At 30.8% G+C, this 21,661-nt stretch overlaps 1 protein-coding gene across 1 annotated transcript in view; it reads left to right on the top strand.

Annotated features, from left to right (window-relative positions):
* The window catches only part of LOC127715259 (WD repeat-containing protein 19-like), a 47,507-nt gene extending 26,419 nt beyond the window's left edge, over positions 1-21,088 (top strand). Inside the window, exons 11-34 of the mRNA XM_052221287.1 lie at positions 3,444-3,550; positions 4,246-4,371; positions 5,301-5,450; positions 6,237-6,317; positions 7,059-7,125; positions 7,740-7,915; positions 8,519-8,556; positions 8,818-8,915; positions 9,086-9,147; positions 9,623-9,733; positions 10,268-10,506; positions 11,170-11,245; positions 11,563-11,645; positions 12,681-12,821; positions 13,124-13,213; positions 13,652-13,776; positions 14,305-14,414; positions 14,924-15,067; positions 15,526-15,622; positions 17,314-17,438; positions 18,000-18,081; positions 18,507-18,781; positions 19,162-19,238; positions 20,593-21,088. Of these exons, the coding sequence (XP_052077247.1) occupies positions 3,444-3,550; positions 4,246-4,371; positions 5,301-5,450; positions 6,237-6,317; positions 7,059-7,125; positions 7,740-7,915; positions 8,519-8,556; positions 8,818-8,915; positions 9,086-9,147; positions 9,623-9,733; positions 10,268-10,506; positions 11,170-11,245; positions 11,563-11,645; positions 12,681-12,821; positions 13,124-13,213; positions 13,652-13,776; positions 14,305-14,414; positions 14,924-15,067; positions 15,526-15,622; positions 17,314-17,438; positions 18,000-18,081; positions 18,507-18,781; positions 19,162-19,238; positions 20,593-20,707 (2,795 nt within the window). The 3' untranslated portion in view covers positions 20,708-21,088. The remainder of the gene's footprint in view (positions 1-3,443; positions 3,551-4,245; positions 4,372-5,300; positions 5,451-6,236; positions 6,318-7,058; positions 7,126-7,739; positions 7,916-8,518; positions 8,557-8,817; positions 8,916-9,085; positions 9,148-9,622; positions 9,734-10,267; positions 10,507-11,169; positions 11,246-11,562; positions 11,646-12,680; positions 12,822-13,123; positions 13,214-13,651; positions 13,777-14,304; positions 14,415-14,923; positions 15,068-15,525; positions 15,623-17,313; positions 17,439-17,999; positions 18,082-18,506; positions 18,782-19,161; positions 19,239-20,592) is intronic.
* Positions 21,089-21,661: the final 573 nt, after the last annotated feature.

Below are 21,661 nucleotides of genomic sequence, written 5' to 3' on the forward strand. Positions count from 1 at the left end.
TGCTGAATCTAAACATGTATTTAGATTTTTGATTATGGGCCCAGTTTTCAAGTTGGTCCAAATTGGGGTCCAAAATTAAACTTTGTATGATTTCAACAAAAATTGAATATATGATGTTCTTTGATATGCTGAATCTAACCATGTATTTAGATTTTTTATTTGTAGGCCCCACTATCAAATTGGTTCATATTGAGGTCAAAAGGGTCCAAAATTAAACTTTGTTTGATTTCATCGAAAATTGAATTATTGGGGTTCTTTGATATGCCAAATCTAACCGTGTTTTTAGATTTTTAATTTGGGTCCCGTTTTTTAAATTGGTCTTCATTGAGGTCCAAAGGGTCCAAAATTAAACTTAGTTTGATTTTAACAAAAATTGAATTCTTGGGGTTCTTTGATATGCTGAATCTAAACATGTATTTAGATTTTTGATTATGGGCCCAGTTTTCAAGTTGGTCCAAGTTGGGGTCCAAAATTAAACTTTTTTTGATTTCAACAAAAATTGAATATATGGGGTTCTTTGATATGCTGAATCTAACCATGAATTTAGAATTTTTATTTGTGGGCCCCGCTATCAAATTGGTTCATATTGAGGTCAAAAGGGTCCAAAATTAAACTTTGTTTGATTTCATCAAAAATTGAATTATTGGGGTTCTTTGATATTCCAAATCTAACCGTGTATTTAGATTTTTAATTTTAAGTCCCATTTTTTAAATTGGTCTACATTAAGGTCCAAAGGGTCCAAAATTAAACTTAGTTTGATTTTAGCAAAAATTGAATTCTTGGGGTTCTTTGATATGCTGAATCTAAACATGTGTTTAGATTTTTGATTATGGGCCCAGTTTTCAAGTTTGTCCAAGTTGGGGTCCAAAATTAAACTTTGTTTGATTTTAACAAAAATTGAATATATGGTGTTCTTTGATATGCTGAATCTAACCATGTATTTTGATTTTGGACATTGGACCATAATAGGTAAATTAAAAAAATTCAAGTTCTTAGACCACATTCTTTCTGTGTCAGAAACCTATGCTGTGTCAAATATTTAATAACAATCCAAATTCAGAGCTGTATCAAGCTTGAATGTTGTGTCCATACTTGCCCCAACTGTTCAGGGTTCGACCTCTGCGGTAGTATCAAGCTGCGCCCCAGCGAAGCATTTTATTAAATGTTTAAAGGAGCATTAGCTTATAGATAAAAATAAAATATGATTTTTTTTTGTTCAAACTTTAATGAAAGTGAAATAGTTTTCGCTTTTAGCAGCCAGTTTGGTTCAGTTTTGTCAAAATAGGCAAAGAAACATCGCTAAAGAATTATTCACTTGCAAGTGAATATTTCAACCTCATTAAATCCATATTCATGTGAACTTCAATTGAACCCCTCAGCTAGAGATGGATTACGCATGAACTAGGCATGTTCAGCTATTAAAAAGAAAAGAATGTCAACATTTGAAGTGAAACAAGGGTAAACCATTTGGTTGACTGATTCCATCTTCAAAAACTCATTCTTATACAGGTAAAAACGATTATTAACATATTTTTATACGACCGCAAAAAAATTTTTGTGGTCGTATATTGGTATGACGTTGGCGTCGTCGTCGTCCAGCGTCGTCCGTAGACACATTGGTTTTCGCACTCTAACTTTAGTTTAAGTGAATGGATCTCTGAAATTTTACTACAAGGTTCAATACCACAAAAGGAAGGTTGGGATTGATTTTGGGGTTATGGTACCAACAGTAAAGGAATTAGGGGCCAAAAATAAGCATTTTTGTAACTTCCAGACAATAACTTGTGTTCAAGTGTATGGATCTCTCTGAAATTGTACTGCAAGGTACCATACCACAAAGGGAAGGCTGGGATTGATGATGGGGGTAATTGCCTCAATATTTTAGGAATTAGGGGCCAAAAAGGGGCAAAAAACACATTTTTCTAGTTTCCAGACAATAACTTGTGTTCAAGTGTATGGATCTTTCTGAAATTGTACTGCAAGGTACCATACCACAAAGGGAAGGCTGGGATTGAGTTTGGGGGTGATGAATCATAAGGGGGTTCAAAAAATTTGAGGGGGGGGGGGGGGGGGGGGGTTCATTTTTTTTCTTTTTTTCCTTTTTTTTTTCTTTTAAAATTTTCCATTTTAAGTTGGTTATTTCTGATTTATATTTAAAAGCAAATAATTATGATATGGTAGGAGATACACACCAAACAGGATGTGTAAATTATTATATATAATAAGTATTGTGCAATAGCAAGAAATTTTCAATTGCACAGTAATGCACAATAGCAAGAAATCTTCAATTGCACAGTATTGCGCAATAGCAAGAAATCTTCAATTGCACAGTATTGCGCAATAGCAAGAAATATCCAATAGCACAATATTGGGCAATAGCAAGAAATTGTCAATTGTACAGTATTGCGCAATAGCAAGAAATATTTAATTGCACAGTATTGTGCAAAAGAAGATACTTCATATAAATTGCTTATTTCTTGACCAATTTCAATGGGGTTTTATTCTTGAATTCTTGGGGTTCTTTAATATGCTGAATCTAACCGTGTATTTAGTTTTTGGATTTTGGGCCCCGTTTTTAAATTGGTCCACATTGAGGTCCAAAGGGTCCAAAATTAAACTTTGTTTGATTTCATCAAAAATTGAATTATTGGGGTTCTTTGATATGCCGAATCTAACCATGTATTTAGATTCTTAATTTTTGGTTCTGTTTTCAAATTGGTCTACATAAAGGTCCAAAGGGTCCAAAATTAAACTTAGTTTGATTTTAACAAAAATTGAATTCTTAGGGTTCTTTGATATGCTGAATCTAAACATGTCTTTAGATTTTTGATTATGGGCCCAGTTTTCAAGTTGGTCCAAATCGGGGTCCAAAATTAAACTTTGTTTGATTTCAACAAAAATTGAATATATGGGGTTCTTTGATATTCTGAATCTAACCATGTATTTAGATTTTTGATTTTTGGGCCCCGTTATCAACTTTGTCCACATTGAGGTCAAAAGGGTCCAAAATTAAACTTTGTTTGATTTCATCAAAAATTGAATTCTTGGGGTTCTTTGATATGCTGAATCTAACCATGTATTTAGATTTTGGATATTGGACCATAATAGGTGAATGTTCAATTTAAAATTTTTAAGTTCTTAAACCACATTCATTCTGTGCAGAAACCTATGCTGTGTCAAATATTTAATCACAATCCAAATGCAAAGCTGTATCAAGCTTAAATGTTGTGTCCATACTTGCCCCAACTGTTCAGGGTTCAACCTCTGCGGTCGTATCAAGCTGCGCCCTGCGGAGCATTTTATTAATTTTTCAATACAGTTTAACTGCCCAATTAGCATGATTTTTAGATATGTAAATTGCAGGGATAGAGAAATGAAATTTTTGAATATATGTATATTTCAGGGATAGAGAAATGAAATTTTTGAATATATGTATATTTCAGGGATAGAGAAATTAAAAGATCGTGAATACCTTGGTACTGTCCAGTCTATATGTCTTAATGCTGACTATGCTGCAGCTAGGTTTGAGGGAAAAGTCCAGCTTCATATGGTAAATATTTCATGTCTGACCCAGAAGATTTAGATTTTTCCAGTCATGCAAGTTTGAGTTTTTTTAATTTGAAATACAATAAAACCTGTTTTTAGAGACCACTTCAGGAAGAGCTAAAAAAGTGTCTTTAAAGACAGGTGGTCTTTTAATACAGGTTCAATATATAGAAAGGGACCTTAAATTAATGGTCTTATAACACAGGTTTTTGCTTAATACAGGTGATCTCTTAAGCAGTTTTTACAGCATATTTTTTTGGACAAGAATGACTATTTGAATTTCTTATTTGGAATAACTGTTCCTATGATTTCCAACAGCCCAAGGGCTACTAGTGGTTCTACATAAGGAGGTAAACAAATAAGGAATAAAAAATTAAATTAGCTTCAAACTTGATTTCAAAAAATTGATGTCCATATGTACTGATTAGTTTTTGGTGAAATATCATCAAAAAGTGATTGTTTTTATTATATATACATGAATCAAGAGTTATGTTCTCTTTTGATTTATGGTATGTTTACATATATCATAAGAACTTAACATTGTACAGAATTAAAAAAAAATGTAACTTTAGTAAAACTTGCAATTAAAGAAACATATGAATTTCTGTATTATTAGTTACTACATTTTTACTGTATTATTAGTTACTACATTTTTACATGTATTTTGATGATTTAAGATGATTTTTTTTCAATTTACAGATAGAAGGTGAGACCCAAGGAACAACTGATGAGAGAGAAACAAAAATTTTCCCTGAAAGAGACCAAGATGACAACAGAATAACATGTCATGCCATTACTCCAGAGTTCCTTATATATGGAACTGATGTAAGTCTGTCTTGTAATTAATGTGAATAAGGATATAAGTTTCAAGTTTACTTTAACTAGCTTATTATATTGAAAAAATGACTGAAGACAGAAAAAAATATGGAGTTAATTTGATAAGAGATAAAATTGCTTCTACACAAAGGCTATTTGTTAAATTGCATTGTACAATGCAAACAGTGTTTTATCAAGAACTTCATTTAATTAATGTCTTAACCATCATTTCATGTTAAGAATATTTCACAGTTTAAATAAGTGAACTCTTTAAGTTTGTTCATTTTGGCCATTGCATCAACTTAGCTTAGTATTTCTTGAATTCATTGATGTTTTTAATCATGTCATATTGTTTTTTTTATGTCCCACCTATGATAAAAGGAGTGCAAATTATTTTACAATCCATTTAGTCTTCCTATATCAGGTGAAAGTTTTGTTTATAGGTAGTTTACCATAGAGTTGCCAAATAGACCACTTTCAAGTTATGTCCTTCACCGGAAAAAGTCGTCAATTATGTGCGCCTTTATGACGTCATTTACCAGATAGAGGATCGCCTGTATCCCTGCACTATTAACGTTCAACAAGCGTCTTTGTGATCGTCATGGTGCAGGATAAACTAGAAATAATATTTGTTCCGTAGGTACTTAATAACAATGCCCTAATGACAGCAGTGCTGATTGTCAATTATAAGAATTTAATTTGCTGAATAATTTGTGCAATATAGCATCATATTTTTCTAACCACTTGCTCAACATGGGAACGGAAGTGACGATGCCCCTAAACGCACAAATGATGTTTACTAAAACCTAAGTTTTTGACGGAAATGCATCGAACTCGAAATTTGTCTATTAGGGTTGTGACTTAGATTTCACAGATTTAATGACTTAATGAACAATTGACTGAAACTTTTTTGTATACAAATTTAAATTATTTTTCAGAATGGAGGAATAAATTATTTCTACATTGAAGATTGGAACATGGTGAATGAGTTTAGACATATTGTAGGAATAAAGAATATTTTTCCTGACAGTAGTGGCACTAGAGTAATCTTCATTGATAACAAAAGTGATGGATTTGTGTATAATCCTGTAAGTGATAAGACAGAAATAAAAGTCATGGTTCATAATCCTTTAAGTTGTAAAACAAACCAAAAATGCCAAGCGATAAATTCTTTTTTGTTGTTGTTGTTGTACATGTTATAACATTTTATTAGTTTATCTGGTATCTATAAGTGAATGAAATCTAGTTTGTGAACAGCCATATTGTGAATTATGTTCATAGTTAGTGAACAGCCATATTGTGAATTATGTTCATAGTTAGTGAACAGCCATATTGTGAATTATGTTCATAGTTTGTGAACAGCCATATTGTGAATTATGTTCATAGTTAGTGAACAGCCATATTGTGAATTATGTTCATAGTTTGTGAACAGCCATATTGTGAATTATGTTCATAGTTAGTGAACAGCCATATTGTGAATTATGTTCATAGTTAGTGAACAGCCATATTGTGAATTATGTTCATAGTTTGTGAACAGCCATATTGTGAATTATGTTCATAGTTAGTGTTTAAAAATTATATATTCAGTGGCAGATAAACAGATGTGAATAGTATTTGATTGTGGCATTAAAGTAAAGACTTGAAGGTGTGATTATGATTTTAAATTATAGCTATACTTTCATAAGGAATCAATACCCTGGCCATCTATAGATTAACATTACTAGTATCTTTATTCTTTCCAATAACCAGATCAGACTTTACTCATAATAGACCTTTTAATCTTATCCATGAATCTTATTGACCTAAAATGAAAGCCTACCCAAGTTTAGTAATAAAAATCACTGAATTTTGACTGTTTAATATCTTTGATGCAGGTGAATGACCAAGTGTTGGATATACCAAATTTTCAATCAACAGCAAAAGGTGCATTGTGGGAAAACTGGGCACCAGATAGAGTAAGTTTTCTGTATAGATTGTAACAATGTATACTCTATTGATGGATAATCTCACAATTTGTGTAGAAGCCAATCTGTATGAGGTACTGAGGACCAAGAGAGTTCCTAGGGGACAATGTAACTTAATACTATGTAAACTAGTGCTTTAAGCAAGTTAATCTTTATCATATAAGATTGTTAATGCAAATGTACTCCCAATGTATATATGATATGCTGTTGAAGATAAAACTCTTGTGCAATTTTAGTATCAGCAGTAGTTTGTATTTTATTAGCTTTCGTAACAAAAAAGGATTTGAAGAAGGGCATTGAATTATGTGTAAACTTTGAATTTATGATAGTATAAATTAAGATATGAAATTAACATCTAATCCAAATTTTGCAACTGGTAGACTAATTCAAATTTATTTAAGACTTTCATGAAAAATTTAAAAAATCAAAATTGCTCATATGAAATAGTTTGAATTAGGTGTCTTTTTTGTAGCTTTAACTGAGTTCCAATTGAGTCATTTTACTTTGAGCAACACTCAATTTTTTGAATAGATTTTGATATAGTTAAAATTTAACTGAGGAGAGTCAAGAAATATGGACTAGGTTGAAAACACCTATTTAAAACATGTAACAGGTGAATAATACATGAGAAAACAAAGGAAAGTTTTTTTTCTAAAGTAAAAAAAAAGTACTATTAATAACAAAATGAATGCTCTGAAAGGGTCTGTAATTTCATGAATATATTTTTTACAGGGTGTGTTTATTACTTATGATGATGAAAAGATATATACTTATATGTACAGTAGAGAGAGTATGCATGGTAGGTTGTTTTATCTATATTCACTCTTAGCTATAATATGAAAGCTTGTTAACTTTTCCTTAGGTTTTTTGCCTGAGAATGCATTTCAAGACTTCTGTTGAAATTTTGTTTCCTCAAAAGCTACAGCAGAGGTTTAGTCCTTGCCATAATTTTTTTTTAATGGTAAATTATTTTTTTATACAAGAGAAAATACTGTGAATGTGGTCTCTAAATGCAGCTATCACATTAATTTTTTGCAAGTGGTCGATGGTTCAAAATTATGAGCTCACTGATTTTTCAATTTATAGAACTTATGCATGTACAATAGGAATTTGATTATTTCCTAATTTCTTCATGCTGGTATGTGATCAATTTTGATCATTATTGAAAGAAAAAAAAAGAAAAGAGGTTTATGGATTAAACTGAACACTTTTAAAGGTTTCCACTATGAAGTAAAACTTAATGCCATAAAATTGCTTTAAAGTATAGAATGCATTCAATTGGATTCAATATTTACATTATACTATCAAATTACAAAAAGCAAGACATATCTCTGTGTCAACAGTTTATTATGATTATATACCGATAACTATTCATGATCTTTGAGAAGTTATGTTAATTTATTGGTATTTTAGGACCAGTTGTGGAGTATGTTGGTGAATCAAAACTTCCCTATGGTAACATACCTATACTGATGTATGGTGGAGAGATAACACTTCAGTCTCAGAGTGGAAGGCTAGCCACACAGATGCTAGATACTCACTCAGCAGTAGTTGGTGAAGACCATGAAGACAACTTGGGTCCAGATCAGGTGAGTGATTTAAGGTTTGATAACTCTTTAGTTGCAGAGTGGACAGATTCTCAAAAAGACCCTAGGATTGTCAGTTTTCCTACTGAAGGTCGTTGGTTCTATCTGGGCACTCCGGCTTCCTCCACCAATAAAAACTGACCGCCACAAAATAGCACAGTAGTGTTGAAAGTGGCGTTAAACACCAATCAATCAAAAAGACCCTAGATATTCACTATAGAGTAATTGTTGTTGTAAACTTGGAGGACAACTTGGGTCCAGATCAGGTTGATTTATAGAATGGAAATAATTCTACAGTAGCTTGTTCCCCATACAGACTATAGATACCAGATCTCAATTTTAGCTATAGCAAAATAAGTCAATAGTTTTGAAACATTCGTAGGATTGTCAGAGCAGAATATTGATAAGGAAAATATTTTTATAATAAGAAATCTTATTGAATGGACATAAAAATAAAATATCTATTTAAAAAAGCTGTAGACATTAGCAGACATCAGGACAATTTCTGCAAAGGCAAAAGGCATGGTAAAGTTAATCCTAACATAGAACTTATCAGTTACACAATAATCATATATGAAAATATAATATCTTTTATAATATTTTCAGATAAGAAGTGCTCTGAAGCAAGGAATATTACTGAAGAGGTAAATTTTAATGGAAGAGGGATATGATTTGTGCAATTTAATGCTGAAAATTATTTTTGAACATACATAAAAGACAAAAATCAAGCACACACATACACAATAAGATTACAAAGTTAAATCTGCAACCAAATATTTTATGAAGTAATATATAACACATTTTTTAGATTTAAATCATTGACTGATATATGTTCAACATATACATAAGTTTAATCAATTTATTCATCAGTCATCCGTATGAAAATTTATCAAATTTCATTTTAGATTTAAGGATTGTTGGTCATTCTGTCAGAAACTAAATGATATTGTAGCTTGGATTGATCTAGGAAAAGGAGCTCTAAAAGCTTTAGAGGTGGACTTTGGTATGTTTTATTATATTCTGACATTTATTTTATTTTTGTCCTTAACAAAATCTGGTGGTTTTCATCTATTAAATTGATTTTACACCATATCTGCATAATCTTTTAGAATTAAATTGTATTTTTTCATCGAAATATTTGCAAAATATTAATTTTTTAAAACTTTTTTTCAGCCATCAGAGTATACAGGGATATTGGAGATGTTGGCATGGTAACATCCTTACATCAGTTAAGGGTATGTATATATATAAGTAATTTTATGTAGTTGGTGATTGACATTGTGATAAGCTAGGTATGAATATGCTGATCAAGTTCACATCATCTTCTGTATAGAATTTTAAGTTACACATTTATTCCTAACATGTTTACTTTAATACCTACACAATGCAGGACTCACAGGTGTGGAGCGTGGGTAAAAATTTATGGTAATGATAGTTATCATGTTTTGTCTCAAAGTTCAGCTAGCAATTAAGAAAAATTAGTAACAATCTAATGAAAGGATTATAAATAAAGGCACTGTAAACTTAATAACTTGTTTCTATACAGGATCCATGTGCTAAATAATATGAACCATGTCAAACTTTTAAAAGACTAAAACATTCTTAGACTTAAGAGCAGTGGGTATAAATTTGTAAACTTTTCTCATATAGCTATATGTGTTCCAAAAATAGAACAATGAAATAAAGAGGCATTTCCTTTTTAATTTTCAGAATTTGGAAGATCGTAATCTGTTATCAGGAAACATAGCTATGTTTTTGGGAGAATTCAACCTGGCTCAAGATTTGTTTTTAGCTTCAGGAAAACCACTGGCAGCTTTGGAGGTAGTTGTTGTATTATGTATAATTTTTTTTATTAATTAGAAAAATAAATATAATCATTGCGTCAACAGCTATGAAAGAAGACTTTGATAAAATGCAATCAAAACAAAAAGGATCTGTTTCCACAGAAGTAAAGATGAAAAGCAGAAATTAAACATAGAAAAACCAAATTTGTGAATATGAGGCAGATGGGTGTTAAGTGAAAGTTTAAATGTCATGGAAATTTGACACCGAATTACTATTGGACAGCTGTCGTGGAATATGCATAAGTTGAAAAAATACACAAGTTGGTACACCTCAGGCTAAAAAACCATGTGAAATTAAATATGTGCCCTTCACAATACAAAGTTACATATATTGTAATCAATGATGAAGGGTTTCCAGCTTTTATATTATTATATGTACATTTATGGTTACGTTCTTGACTTTTTACAATACATTTTATATTATTCTTGTCTGAAGGGCACCTGTTTCATATTCCATTTTTATTGTAGTCAAAATTGTATAATGAGGAAATTTAATCCTATTTTCTTCCAGATGAGAAGAGACTTGTTACACTGGGACAGTGCTCTACAGCTGGCCAAAGCTTTGGCTCCAGAACAGATCCCATACATTTCACGAGAGTATGCTCAGCAGTTAGAGTTTACTGGTGACTATATGAACGCTCTGTCTCATTATGAGAAGGGTATAACAAGAGAAGAGAAGGACAGGGAACATGATGAAGTTTGTGTTGCTGGAATAGCCAGAATGTCCATCAGAATGGGCGATATTAGAAGGTATCTATTTTCCCTTTCCATTGCTCTTTCTGTAATGGAACAGTGCTCTTTAGCTGGCTATAGCTATAGCTTTAAAGTAAATCTAGTAGATTTCATTTTCAAAAGTTTTTCTTACAATAAGCTGTTGGAAATCTACATTTTTAGGATATTTGAGACATACCTATCTTCTTTCATGGCAATATAAAGCCATGCTTATAAACTCTGTATAAAATTCACTCAATTACCTAATACTAACTTAAATAATCTTCTAAAGTTGAAAATTATGCATTATTTTTATGCCCCTGTCGTCACCGGAAGGGACATTAAGTGTTACCATTGTCAGTCCTTACGTCAGTACGACCCAAATTGGTTTCTGTTCTCTAACTTTAGTTTGCTTCAACCAAATGTTATGAAACTTATACACGATGCTTGTAACCACAAAACTCAGATCAAGTTGGAATTTCGGTGGTTTCAATTTTGCCTTTCTAGAGTTATGCCTCTTTATAACATTATATGCAAGCAGGGGCATCATCTGTGTCCCATGGACACATTCTCCATTTATTTAATCTTGCTCTTTAAGTTATCTACTCTGAACTGAGAAATTACATATGGGGTATAGATTTAGTTGTGGGAAACTATGCTAAAAAATAATATATATTCTAAATTGTTGTCCTTTTTTTTCAGGGGTGTTAATATGGCAATGAAAATGCCTAGTAGGATGTTGAAAAAGGAGTGTGCTGGTATCTTAGAAAGTATGAAAGTATGTATGCCATTTATGTTCATTTTTGATTTATGATTGCAGTTGTTTAATTCCTCTTCTTATTTTCTTTTGATATTTTTTTTTTTAAGTTTGAGCTATTTTACCCCAAAAGTTCAATTCTCTTACTTATTGTAAATCTTAATTATCTTTTCTTTTCAAATTTGGATAATGTAAGAATGGTAAACACTGAATAATTTCTACCTTTCATGAGTACACAATATTGTCCATGTTTTATTTTGCAACAATGAAATCTTATCATTTTTTTAATGATATTTAAACATTGTTCATTTATGTTATGATACGATTTTTCATTTTAGCAATGGACAGAAGCAGCTACTCTGTATGAACAAGGGGGATATTACGACAAGGCAGCTAGTGTTTACATAAGGGCTAAAAACTGGTGGGTATATCCATTTAAAAATGTCTTTTGTTTATATAAGCCATGCATACAGTATTTATTTATGACAATTTTTATCAACGTCATCATTTTGTCTGTGTAACTTTAAAACAAGAATGATTATACTCTTTTCAATTGTTGCGAGGGTATAATGTTTTTGTCGAGCCTGCGACTTTTGTCGCAGAAAGCTCGACATAGGGATAGTGATCCGGCGGCTGCGGCGGCGGCGTTAGCTTACTTCTTAAAAGCTTTATATTTTAGAAGGTGGAAGGTCTGGATGCTTCATACTTTGTATATGGATGCCTCATGTTACGAAGTTTCTGTCAGTCACATGTCCAATGTCCTTGACCTCATTTTCATGGTTCAGTGACTACTTGAAAAAAAAGTTCAGATTTTTTTTAATGTTAAATTCTCTCTTATTATAAGTAATAGGATAACTATATTTGGTATGTGCGTACCTTGCAAGGTCCTCATACCCGTCAGACAGTTTTCACTTGACCTCGACCTCATTTCATGGATCAGTGAACAAGGTTAAGTTTTGGTGGTCAAGTCCATATCTCAGATACTATAAGCAATAGGTTTAGTATATTCGGTGTATGAAAGGACTGTAAGGTGTACATGTCCAACTGGCAGGTTTTATTTGACCTTGACCTCATTTTCACAGTTCATTGCTCAGTGTTAAGTTTTTGTGTTATGGTCTGTTTTTCTTAAACTATAAGCAATAGGTCAACTATATTTGTTGTATGGAAGAATTGTTAGCTGTACATGCCTGCCTGGCATGGTTCATCTGACCTTGACCTCATTTTCATGGTTCATTGGTCAATGTTTAGTTTTCTTGGTTAATGTTAAGTTTATGTGACAGTTGTAATAAAGCTTTATATTTAGGACTATCAACATAATATCAGTGATTAGTAAAGAAGGCGAGACATTTCAGCGTGTGCACTCTTGTTAAAATCATAAGTGATAAAAGTTTACTGTACACTTAGAAGATTTAGAAGGACATCAAATTATACAAGATGTTTTATGTATAATTTATAGGAATAAAGTTGGAGATTTGTTATCTCATGTTACCTCACCAAAGATACATATCCAGTACGCCAAGGCGAAGGAAGCAGACGGTCGGTTCAAAGAGGCAGCTGAGGCTTACAAGAATGCTAAAGATTGGGATCAAGTTATCAGGTTAGTTTATTTAAGACCTATAGCATTTTTTTTAATGTATGCTTATCATAAAATTTTGTCTATCTTGAGAATTTCACATTAATAAATATGGATATCAATTTATTGATGACATTTTTTCTGATTTTTTTAAATTTTGATTACAATCCAACAAGTCTTATGAAAAACATGTTTTTTATCAATATAAACTTCAAAAGATTGATCTTAACAGTAGAACCATAATACAAATTTACAATTCATTGGTTCTCATAATCAATGAATTCAAATTAGGTACTGGAATTTTTAATGCTAATTCAAATTTTCAGAATCAATTTGGATTACCTACAAAACCCTGAGGAAGCTGTGAAGTATGTGAGAGAAACACAGTCTATAGAGGGAGCTAAGATGGTAGCCAAGTAAGTAATTTAAATTGTCCGTATTGCTGATGAATATCCTTACTATTATGACTAAAATATTTTCATCAGTAAGATATTAACTGTAGCCAAGTATGATATTCAGATATTTATCTTCTTATTGAAATCTGTACCTCTAATAAAAGATATTTTCTCGATAGGCTATTGTTAACAATTTACATTCCTATGAACTATACATCCCTTTCATTCACAAAAAAAAATATTTTCACAAAGTTATGGCGCACAAGATAAAGTTTATAGATTCAAATTTATTCTTAATTTAACAATGTGTTACTTCATTTAGGTAAAAGAATAAAAATTCTTATTTTGACAATTCAATATAGAAATAAAGTCATGTTTTCATAGTTTCATGTTTTATAAATAATTAAAAAGTGATGATATATTACAAATGTTTTAAAGAAAATCTGCATTCATTTTCAGATTTTTCCAGAAACTGAATGATTATTCATCAGCCATACAATTCTTGGTCATGTCCAAGTGTAATGATGAGGCCTTCCAGTTAGCCCAGGCCCATAATCAGATGGAGACCTATGCTGACATTATAGGTAATAAATATATTTGTGTTGCAATTTAACAATAAAAAATCTGATATGATATTTACGATTATAACTCAACATCGGATGTAAGCATTAAATATAGTTGATGGATTTTTTCAATACACTATTTGGGAAGTCTAATGCAACCAAAAGGATGCTTTGGTTTTATCTATTAGAAGTTAAAAAAAAGAAAAAAATGAGTGTCTTTCATTATTTACAGACAACCCTTCTTTCACCTTTAAACCTAAATTGTTTATTTCTTTGAAATTTTCTCTACCTGACTATTGACCTCTAAGAAAGACTGGTTTTATAATATTACATGAAAACATTTGTCATAAAAATGTGACACACCCAAATTTTTTTTCATCCATTAAAAGCTTGTTGATGTTTATATTACATTAAATAGAAGAAAGTGATAACACCTGCAAAATAATCTTTATTTTTTATGATAAGTGATATATTTTGATTTAGAACACCAAATGATATTCTGATTATTTGTTTAAACCTTTTGTTTATCATTTTTATGTTTGATTTTAGGAGCTGACGCAACACCAGAAGACTACCAGAGTATTGCCTTACATTTTGAGAATGAAAAGAACCATTTCCTATCTGGAAAATTCTTTTTATTAAGTGGACAATACAAGAGAGTAAGATTTCGTCACTGCAGAATTAAATTTTTTACAAGAAATAGTTTCCTAAGAAAAACTGCTATAATTTAAACTGAATGTACAAAGTGAAAGTAAAAATGCTGTCAAACTTTTTATATCTTTGGAAGTCAAAATTTTTGGTCTCGATTGAATCTATGAAGGTTACTCCTGAAACATGCACACAGGAAAATCATCTAGTATGTTTTTCTTTCAAATTTTGAAAAATAATTTTTGTGCGTGATGTCATTTGTGTACACAAAAACAACAAAATACACACATTCAGAGAGAAATTTTTGTTTGAAAATGATTTTAGAAAATGTTTAGTTATTGAAGTGAATAAATTTTTCTTAGTTGATGATAATTCATAGTAAAGTACACTTATTTTGCACCAGTTTGCTGTTACTGTAGACATTTTCAAGACACAACTTTCCACAAGTCACAAATTTTGAGTCACTTAAAGCATTTCAGTAAATTGACCAATATTTGAGTTTAAAAATTGAATCATTCAGGCAATGAAACATTTCCTGAGGTGTAATGGTGAAGATAGCCAGGCTATAGAGTTAGCCATAGAGACTGTAGGACGAGCCAATGATGACAGTCTGACCAGACAGCTGATAGACTTCCTTATGGGAGAGACAGACAACATGCCCAAGGTTGGTGTGATTATAACAGTGACTATATTATAAGTGTTCCTGCTCTTGTTTCCAAATCCCAATTTTTGGATTACTTAAATTTCATATTTATTTACTCTTGTAGCTTTACATTACAAATTCTTTAATAAAATATGTATACACACTTTAAGCGTTCCTTACAACCTATTGCAGTTCAGTTCAGTTTTTTATCCAATTTTCATTTGTTTAATTGATCAATCTTTATAACTGGTCAGAAATTTAACAAAACTGCATTAGAAGAACCACATTCAAACCATCAATGTAAGTAGTGCAAAGAAAAAAGAAGACACATTTAAAAAGCAGGATTTGATTGAAAGAACAATAACTGTCACCACATATTAAAGAAAAATCTCCCTTTTAAACACAAAATAAAATGAACCAACAGTATACCTCTACAAATGAAATTATGTTTAATATATGATTGTCTTATATTTGTATAGGATGCTAAGTACTTGTTTAGGCTGTACATGGCATTGAAACAATACAGAGAGGCTGCTAGAACAGCTATCATCATAGCCAGAGAAGAACAAAATGCTGGTTTGTTTTTTTAATATCACATCCACAAATTTACTGCAATTGAAAATAATTTAAAGATTAAGTCTTTAATAAAGAGCTGCGCCATGAGTGCATGATACGTCTGTTGCTTTTTCAAAGAATAAAGTTCCAGAACTCATTGATGTCATATCAGAAATTTATAAAAAAATAAAGGGAGGTTATTTTAATAGATATAAACCAGTCACCAAAGTTTCATGAAAACTGCTCAGAGCTATTGTCCGAAATACTGGAAAATCTCCCCTTTTTTATGAATAAAATCCCATTACTCGGAAACGTAATATCTAAAATTTATAAAAATCAAAAGGGAGCTTACGTCAATAGATGTAAACAATTCAAAGTTTCATGAAAACTGCTCAAAGCATTTTTGAGTTATTGTTTGAAAACTGAAAAAAAAAACCTCTTTTAATGAATAAAACCCCATAACTCAGAAACATAAAATCTAAAATAAAAATCAAAAGGGAGCTCACGTCAATAGATATAAACAATTCACTAAAGTTTCATGAAAATTGGTTAAAGCGTTTTTGAGTTATTGTCCGACATGTTGACAATGGACGATGGACGAACGGACAATGGTTTACCAAAAATACGTCCCGTAAACAGACATATAAAAATTAAATGAGGGTGTTCAGCTTTCAAGTATACTGTTTTTTTTATTATTATTATTTAAAATATGTTATTATACCTTTGGTCTGAATTAAAATGAGATTTCCCTTACAAAATTATCAACTTTGCCATGGCTTTATTTGGGGTACTCATATTGTATCCCCAACTCCCTCTAAACACCTTATTACAATTTATTGAAACTTTCTCAATTTCTTAACCATATAATACTATTGTGTACCTCCTATTTTGTTTTTAATATCAGAATAATGTTTGGGGTATCTTTCGCCAAAACAATGACTTAACTGTTGCTTTATTTTGGGAGTACCCATTTTGTATCCTAAACTCCTCCTAAAAGCCCTTATAACAATTTAGTGAAAATTTCTCACAATCTTTTTACTATTGTAAACCTTTTTTTTTTTTTTCAAAATCATTTTTGAGGTTTCCTCAATTAAATCATGTGTACACTACATTGTAACAATATGCATTTATATCCCCTTCTAAATCTCAGAACAGAATTTGATGAAATTTTCTCAGAGTGTTCACCATATAATGCCATTGTGCTACTCTTATTTTGTTATTGGTCATAATTATTTTGGGGGCTTCTCTTACCAAAGCATAGACTTTGAAAGGGAGTCAAAGTTATATGACTATACTAAGAATTTTCTACCCCAAGAATAGAGTACCTTAGCTGTATTTGGCAAAACCTTTCAGAATTGGTCCTCAATGCTTTTCAACTTCAAACTTTTGAGTGACAAAACATACATTTTTATCCTGGTATCTATGATTATCATTTTTTACTAGCAATACCTGTAGGTGATAAATGATATGATTCTGCCCCCATTTAAGAATTTTATTTAGTTACAAAAGGCTGCCTACTGTAACAACTTTTCTAGAGCATTTTATTTTGCATAAATATTTTATGGAAATGCTCTAATTCTTATGAGAAGTTAAATTAATTTGAGTAAAAAAAGCTAAACTTATTGTCAATGTGATTATTTTTTTTAGTGTTAGGTACTTGTGATTAATTTTTGAGTGTCCTGTACCTATGCTATATTTTTTTATGTCAACAGGTAACTACAGGAATGCCCATGATGTACTGTTCAGCATGTTCCAGGAACTCAAACAACAGAAAATTAAAATTCCTTCAGAAATGGCAACAAACCTGATGATTCTACATAGCTATATATTAGTCAAGGTATAGAGAGAAAAAACTATAACATTTGCTTACTCTTACTGTGAATTCATTATCATTCATGGGATAATAATTTTTGTGATTTTTTTAGAGTACAGGTAAACCATGAATTTAAATGTTCAACAAGGTACATATTTTCTATACGCTTGTATATGCAAACTTTGGTAAAACCACGATATCAAATTTCCATGAAAATATAGTTTTCCCTCAATCAACAAAAAATAAATGAATCCACAGTAATTGATTTGGCAAACGGTTGTAATGATTGGTTGTTTTAATGATTGTATATTACTGGATCAAAATCAATACTTTATATTTATGATAACTAGTTACATAGTAATACATACACTAAGAGAAAGGTGTATAATGCTTATATCGTAAATGTGATGCAATGAAATTTATGCGAAAATGAAAAAAATAAAATCTTAAATTTAAAGCATTATAAATAAAGTTGTAATTGAAGAAGATATATTTAAAATACAAAACTTTAATTTGTGCATTTAATCTAAAAAAAATAAATTGCAGTAAATGTCTATCTACATGTAAATGTTAATTTTATTTCAGATTCACGTAAAAAGAGGTGATCATCTTAAAGGTGGCAGGATGTTGATCAGGGTTGCAAACAATATCAGTAAATTTCCATCTCGTAAGTTTTTCTTATCATATAAGCTAATATGCTGGTTTTAATTCAGCACCAATATAAACCTTTCCTGAACCATTAATTAACATTTGGTTTTTTTTTTTATTTAGTATTGTATTGTTGGGTTCTTGTCTCATATACCACACAATTCTGGGGAGTAGAAATGTACTGAATGCACTGGTTGATTCTGTATTAATTTTGTTTCACTGCTATGGTTGTACTGACCTCCCTTAACTTTATTATCACAAAATGTCATGAAAATTTTAATGTTACCATCTATTTTTATCGTAAGATCCTTGTGAAAATAGCCCAGATCTTTATAGCAATCACACAGTGTGTTATGGCGCTTATGCCTGAACATTTTTAGTAATTCATTGGTTAAAACTTAAAATAAGATTTGATATGTTTATATTTGTTTAAATAATTTCCAGATATTGTCCCTATATTGACATCAACAGTGATAGAATGTCACAGGGCTGGATTAAAGAATTCTTCATTCAGTTATGCTGCCATGTTGATGAGACCTGAATACAGGAACCAGATAGATTTGAAATATAAGAAGAAAATAGAAATGATTGTCAGGAAACCAGACAAGACGGAGGAGGAGGAACCACTGACACCTTGTCCTTACTGTGGATTCCAGATCCCAGAAACTGATCTGCTCTGTCCGGATTGTAAAAATAGCATTCCATATTGCACTGTTACGGTGAGTATGATACATATAGAATAATAGCACTTTTGTTTTTGATACTGACTATCAAGTGTGCCTGATAGAGTAAGCTGACATTCAAAATGGTAAAATCTTATATGCTTTAACATTGTAATGCTGAAAATTGTAGTGAAATATTTCCATACTATGAAATATATTGTTATAAACTGTATACAAGGAGTAAGATTAACTCATGTTTTATACCTTTTGCTTTGTTTTTGCAAGTTTTTAAACTAAAAAGGTGATAGATTTGATTGGTTATCTTGATATTCAATTTTGAACAAATTTAAGAATCTATATATTAAACATGCTACCAGATAACCAAATTGACCATGTTGTTAAAAATCAGGTAATAAACCTAACCCTTTATCTTTCAGGGAAGACATATATTGAAGGATGATTTAACAGCTTGTCCTAAGTGTGATTTCCCTGCTATATTCTCTGAATTTCTTAGGTAAGAAGTTATACAGTATGTTGACAACGTCTTAGTATGCCCCAACTACCATAATAGAGTGTTATTATGTTTTCCGGTATGTGCGTCTGTTAGTGTGTCTTTGAGTCCATATTAGTTTAAAGTTTTGGTATCACATCAAGATCAAACTTAGTAAACATGTTCATTATGAAGTGAACTGTTAAATGTATATGCCAAATTAGGGTTTCGATCCAAATTTCATGGTTCACTAAACATGGAAATGTGATAGTGCATAACAGGTTAAAGTTTTAGTTTAAGGTAGTTTGTGGTCACATCAACATGAAACTTTGTACATATATTCATTATAAAGTAAACTGTTAGATATATATACCAAATTAGGGTTCTGACCGATGTTTCATGGTTCACTGAGCTTGGGAATGTGATAGTGGGAGAAGGGCATGGTGTCGTTTGACACATATACTTGTATTATCTATATATTATGTAAATTGAAAGTCAAAACAAATATTTTGAACAACAACTTTCATCTGATTTTCATGAATTTTTCAGCAATATATTTTGTTAAACGTCATAGTTTCTTATGTTTACCATTATATGATTTTTATGAATTTTAGATTTTTGGAAATCAAGATTTGATTATAAAATTTCATTTTTAAATCACAAATTTGCTTTCAACTTGTAGTACTTAAAGAGAAAAAAGTTTGTGTTTAACTTAAGACTTCTTGACAACAGAACTATGAAATTATCACAAGAATCAACAAAACATCCTTATGTATTTTTGAAATATTTACAGATTTAAATAGATACTGGTATTTAAAAAATAAAGAAAAAGCAGTGATCCATATTCTGTATAATGCATTTTAAAGGATAATAAAGTGCTATGTATCAAGTTTATATTTACTTTAACATTGATTCAAATTAAGGTTTGTAACTCTGCTATAAAATTATCCAGTAAAATGTATTTCATTATTGAACAAAATAATAAAGATTATTTTGAAGGAGTTTATAGAGATATTTCGGGGCCTTTTATAGCTGACTATGCGGTATGGTCATTGCTCATTGTTGAAGGCCATACGGTTACCTATAGCTGTTAATTTCTGTGTCATGTGATCTCTTGTGGAGAGTTGTCTCATTGGCAATCATACCACATCTTCTTTTTTATATTAGTTGACTAGCTCACAAACAGAATAAATCAGAGAGACTATTTGTTAAGTTTATATGAGTTAAATGCCAAGTTCACACATCAATAAACTTATTATAAATATTCATAGTGGATTGGTTGATTGTTGTTGCATTTATATTCAGTGTAAAAAATGTTTGTATATTTTGTTTTTGAAACATCCTAAATTTTTAAGTATATTCTACATTTGTTTTGCAGGCTGTTGGAGACTGAGGAAACTTGTCCCATGTGCTCTGAGAAAGTGTTGAAAGAAAATCTAGAGAAAATCACTGATCCTTCTAAATATCTTAACCCAGAAGAAGGAACAGAGTAGAATCAGGAAATTGTTGACAGTCCAGAATTGATTACAATGTTCGACACGTTATGGACATAACAAACAGCTTTAATGATCCTAACAATTTAAAAGACTTGATTTCAAATAACTTATTCTATTTTTGTATTAACTTGATCTGCACACATTGGACTTGTACATGATAAATTCAAGGAATTTTCATTATTTTTCTCATTTAGTGCTGAATTGAAGAGTATCGTGTTTTATGACAGTAGTACATTCCTATTATACAATTTTTATATATTTATTAATTGATTAGTTTTACTAAAGATTATCAATTCTTGTGATTCTCATGTAGATTATGTTATTCCGTCCATGTAAACATGGTTGTTCTACAATAATAAACTTTAGATGTGAAGTGTATATTATTTTAATCCTTTTATTTTGTATCGTACTGTGGATTTTTTTTCTTACATGGGTAACCAATTTTTGTGGATTTTGTGTGTATAGTTTAACACTGAATTAAATGTTCAACAAAATATACATTCTCTATAGGCTTGTATGCAGACTTTGGAAAAACCACAAAATTAGAAACCACAAAAAAACACTTTTTCCTCAATACAATTGGTAACAAGAAAAATACATGAATCCTCAGTACCATGTAAAAAAAGATGAAAGATTACATTGTAAAATATAATGTTATAAATACCTGTCCATACACAATTCGTCATCACCCAAGGTAGGAGAACCTTGGGACTTATTAAGGGGAAATGGCTCCACCATAAGATTGGCAAAACCAAAGAAATAAGAAAATTAAGTGTTGACTGTGCGCCTCCCCCCCCCCCCCCCCCTATAAGTTGACAAAACAAAATAATAATAAAATGTAATGTTAAACAATTGTTTTGGATCTGCATACATTATCTATACCCCATTGATTGAATCACCAAATTATCAACCTGGCAAATTTTACTTATTTGTGCAACTATGGCAAACATA

The sequence above is a fragment of the Mytilus californianus genome, unplaced genomic scaffold (assembly GCF_021869535.1).
Source record: "Mytilus californianus isolate M0D057914Y unplaced genomic scaffold, xbMytCali1.0.p SCAF_9, whole genome shotgun sequence".
Lineage (NCBI taxonomy): Eukaryota > Metazoa > Mollusca > Bivalvia > Mytilida > Mytilidae > Mytilus > Mytilus californianus.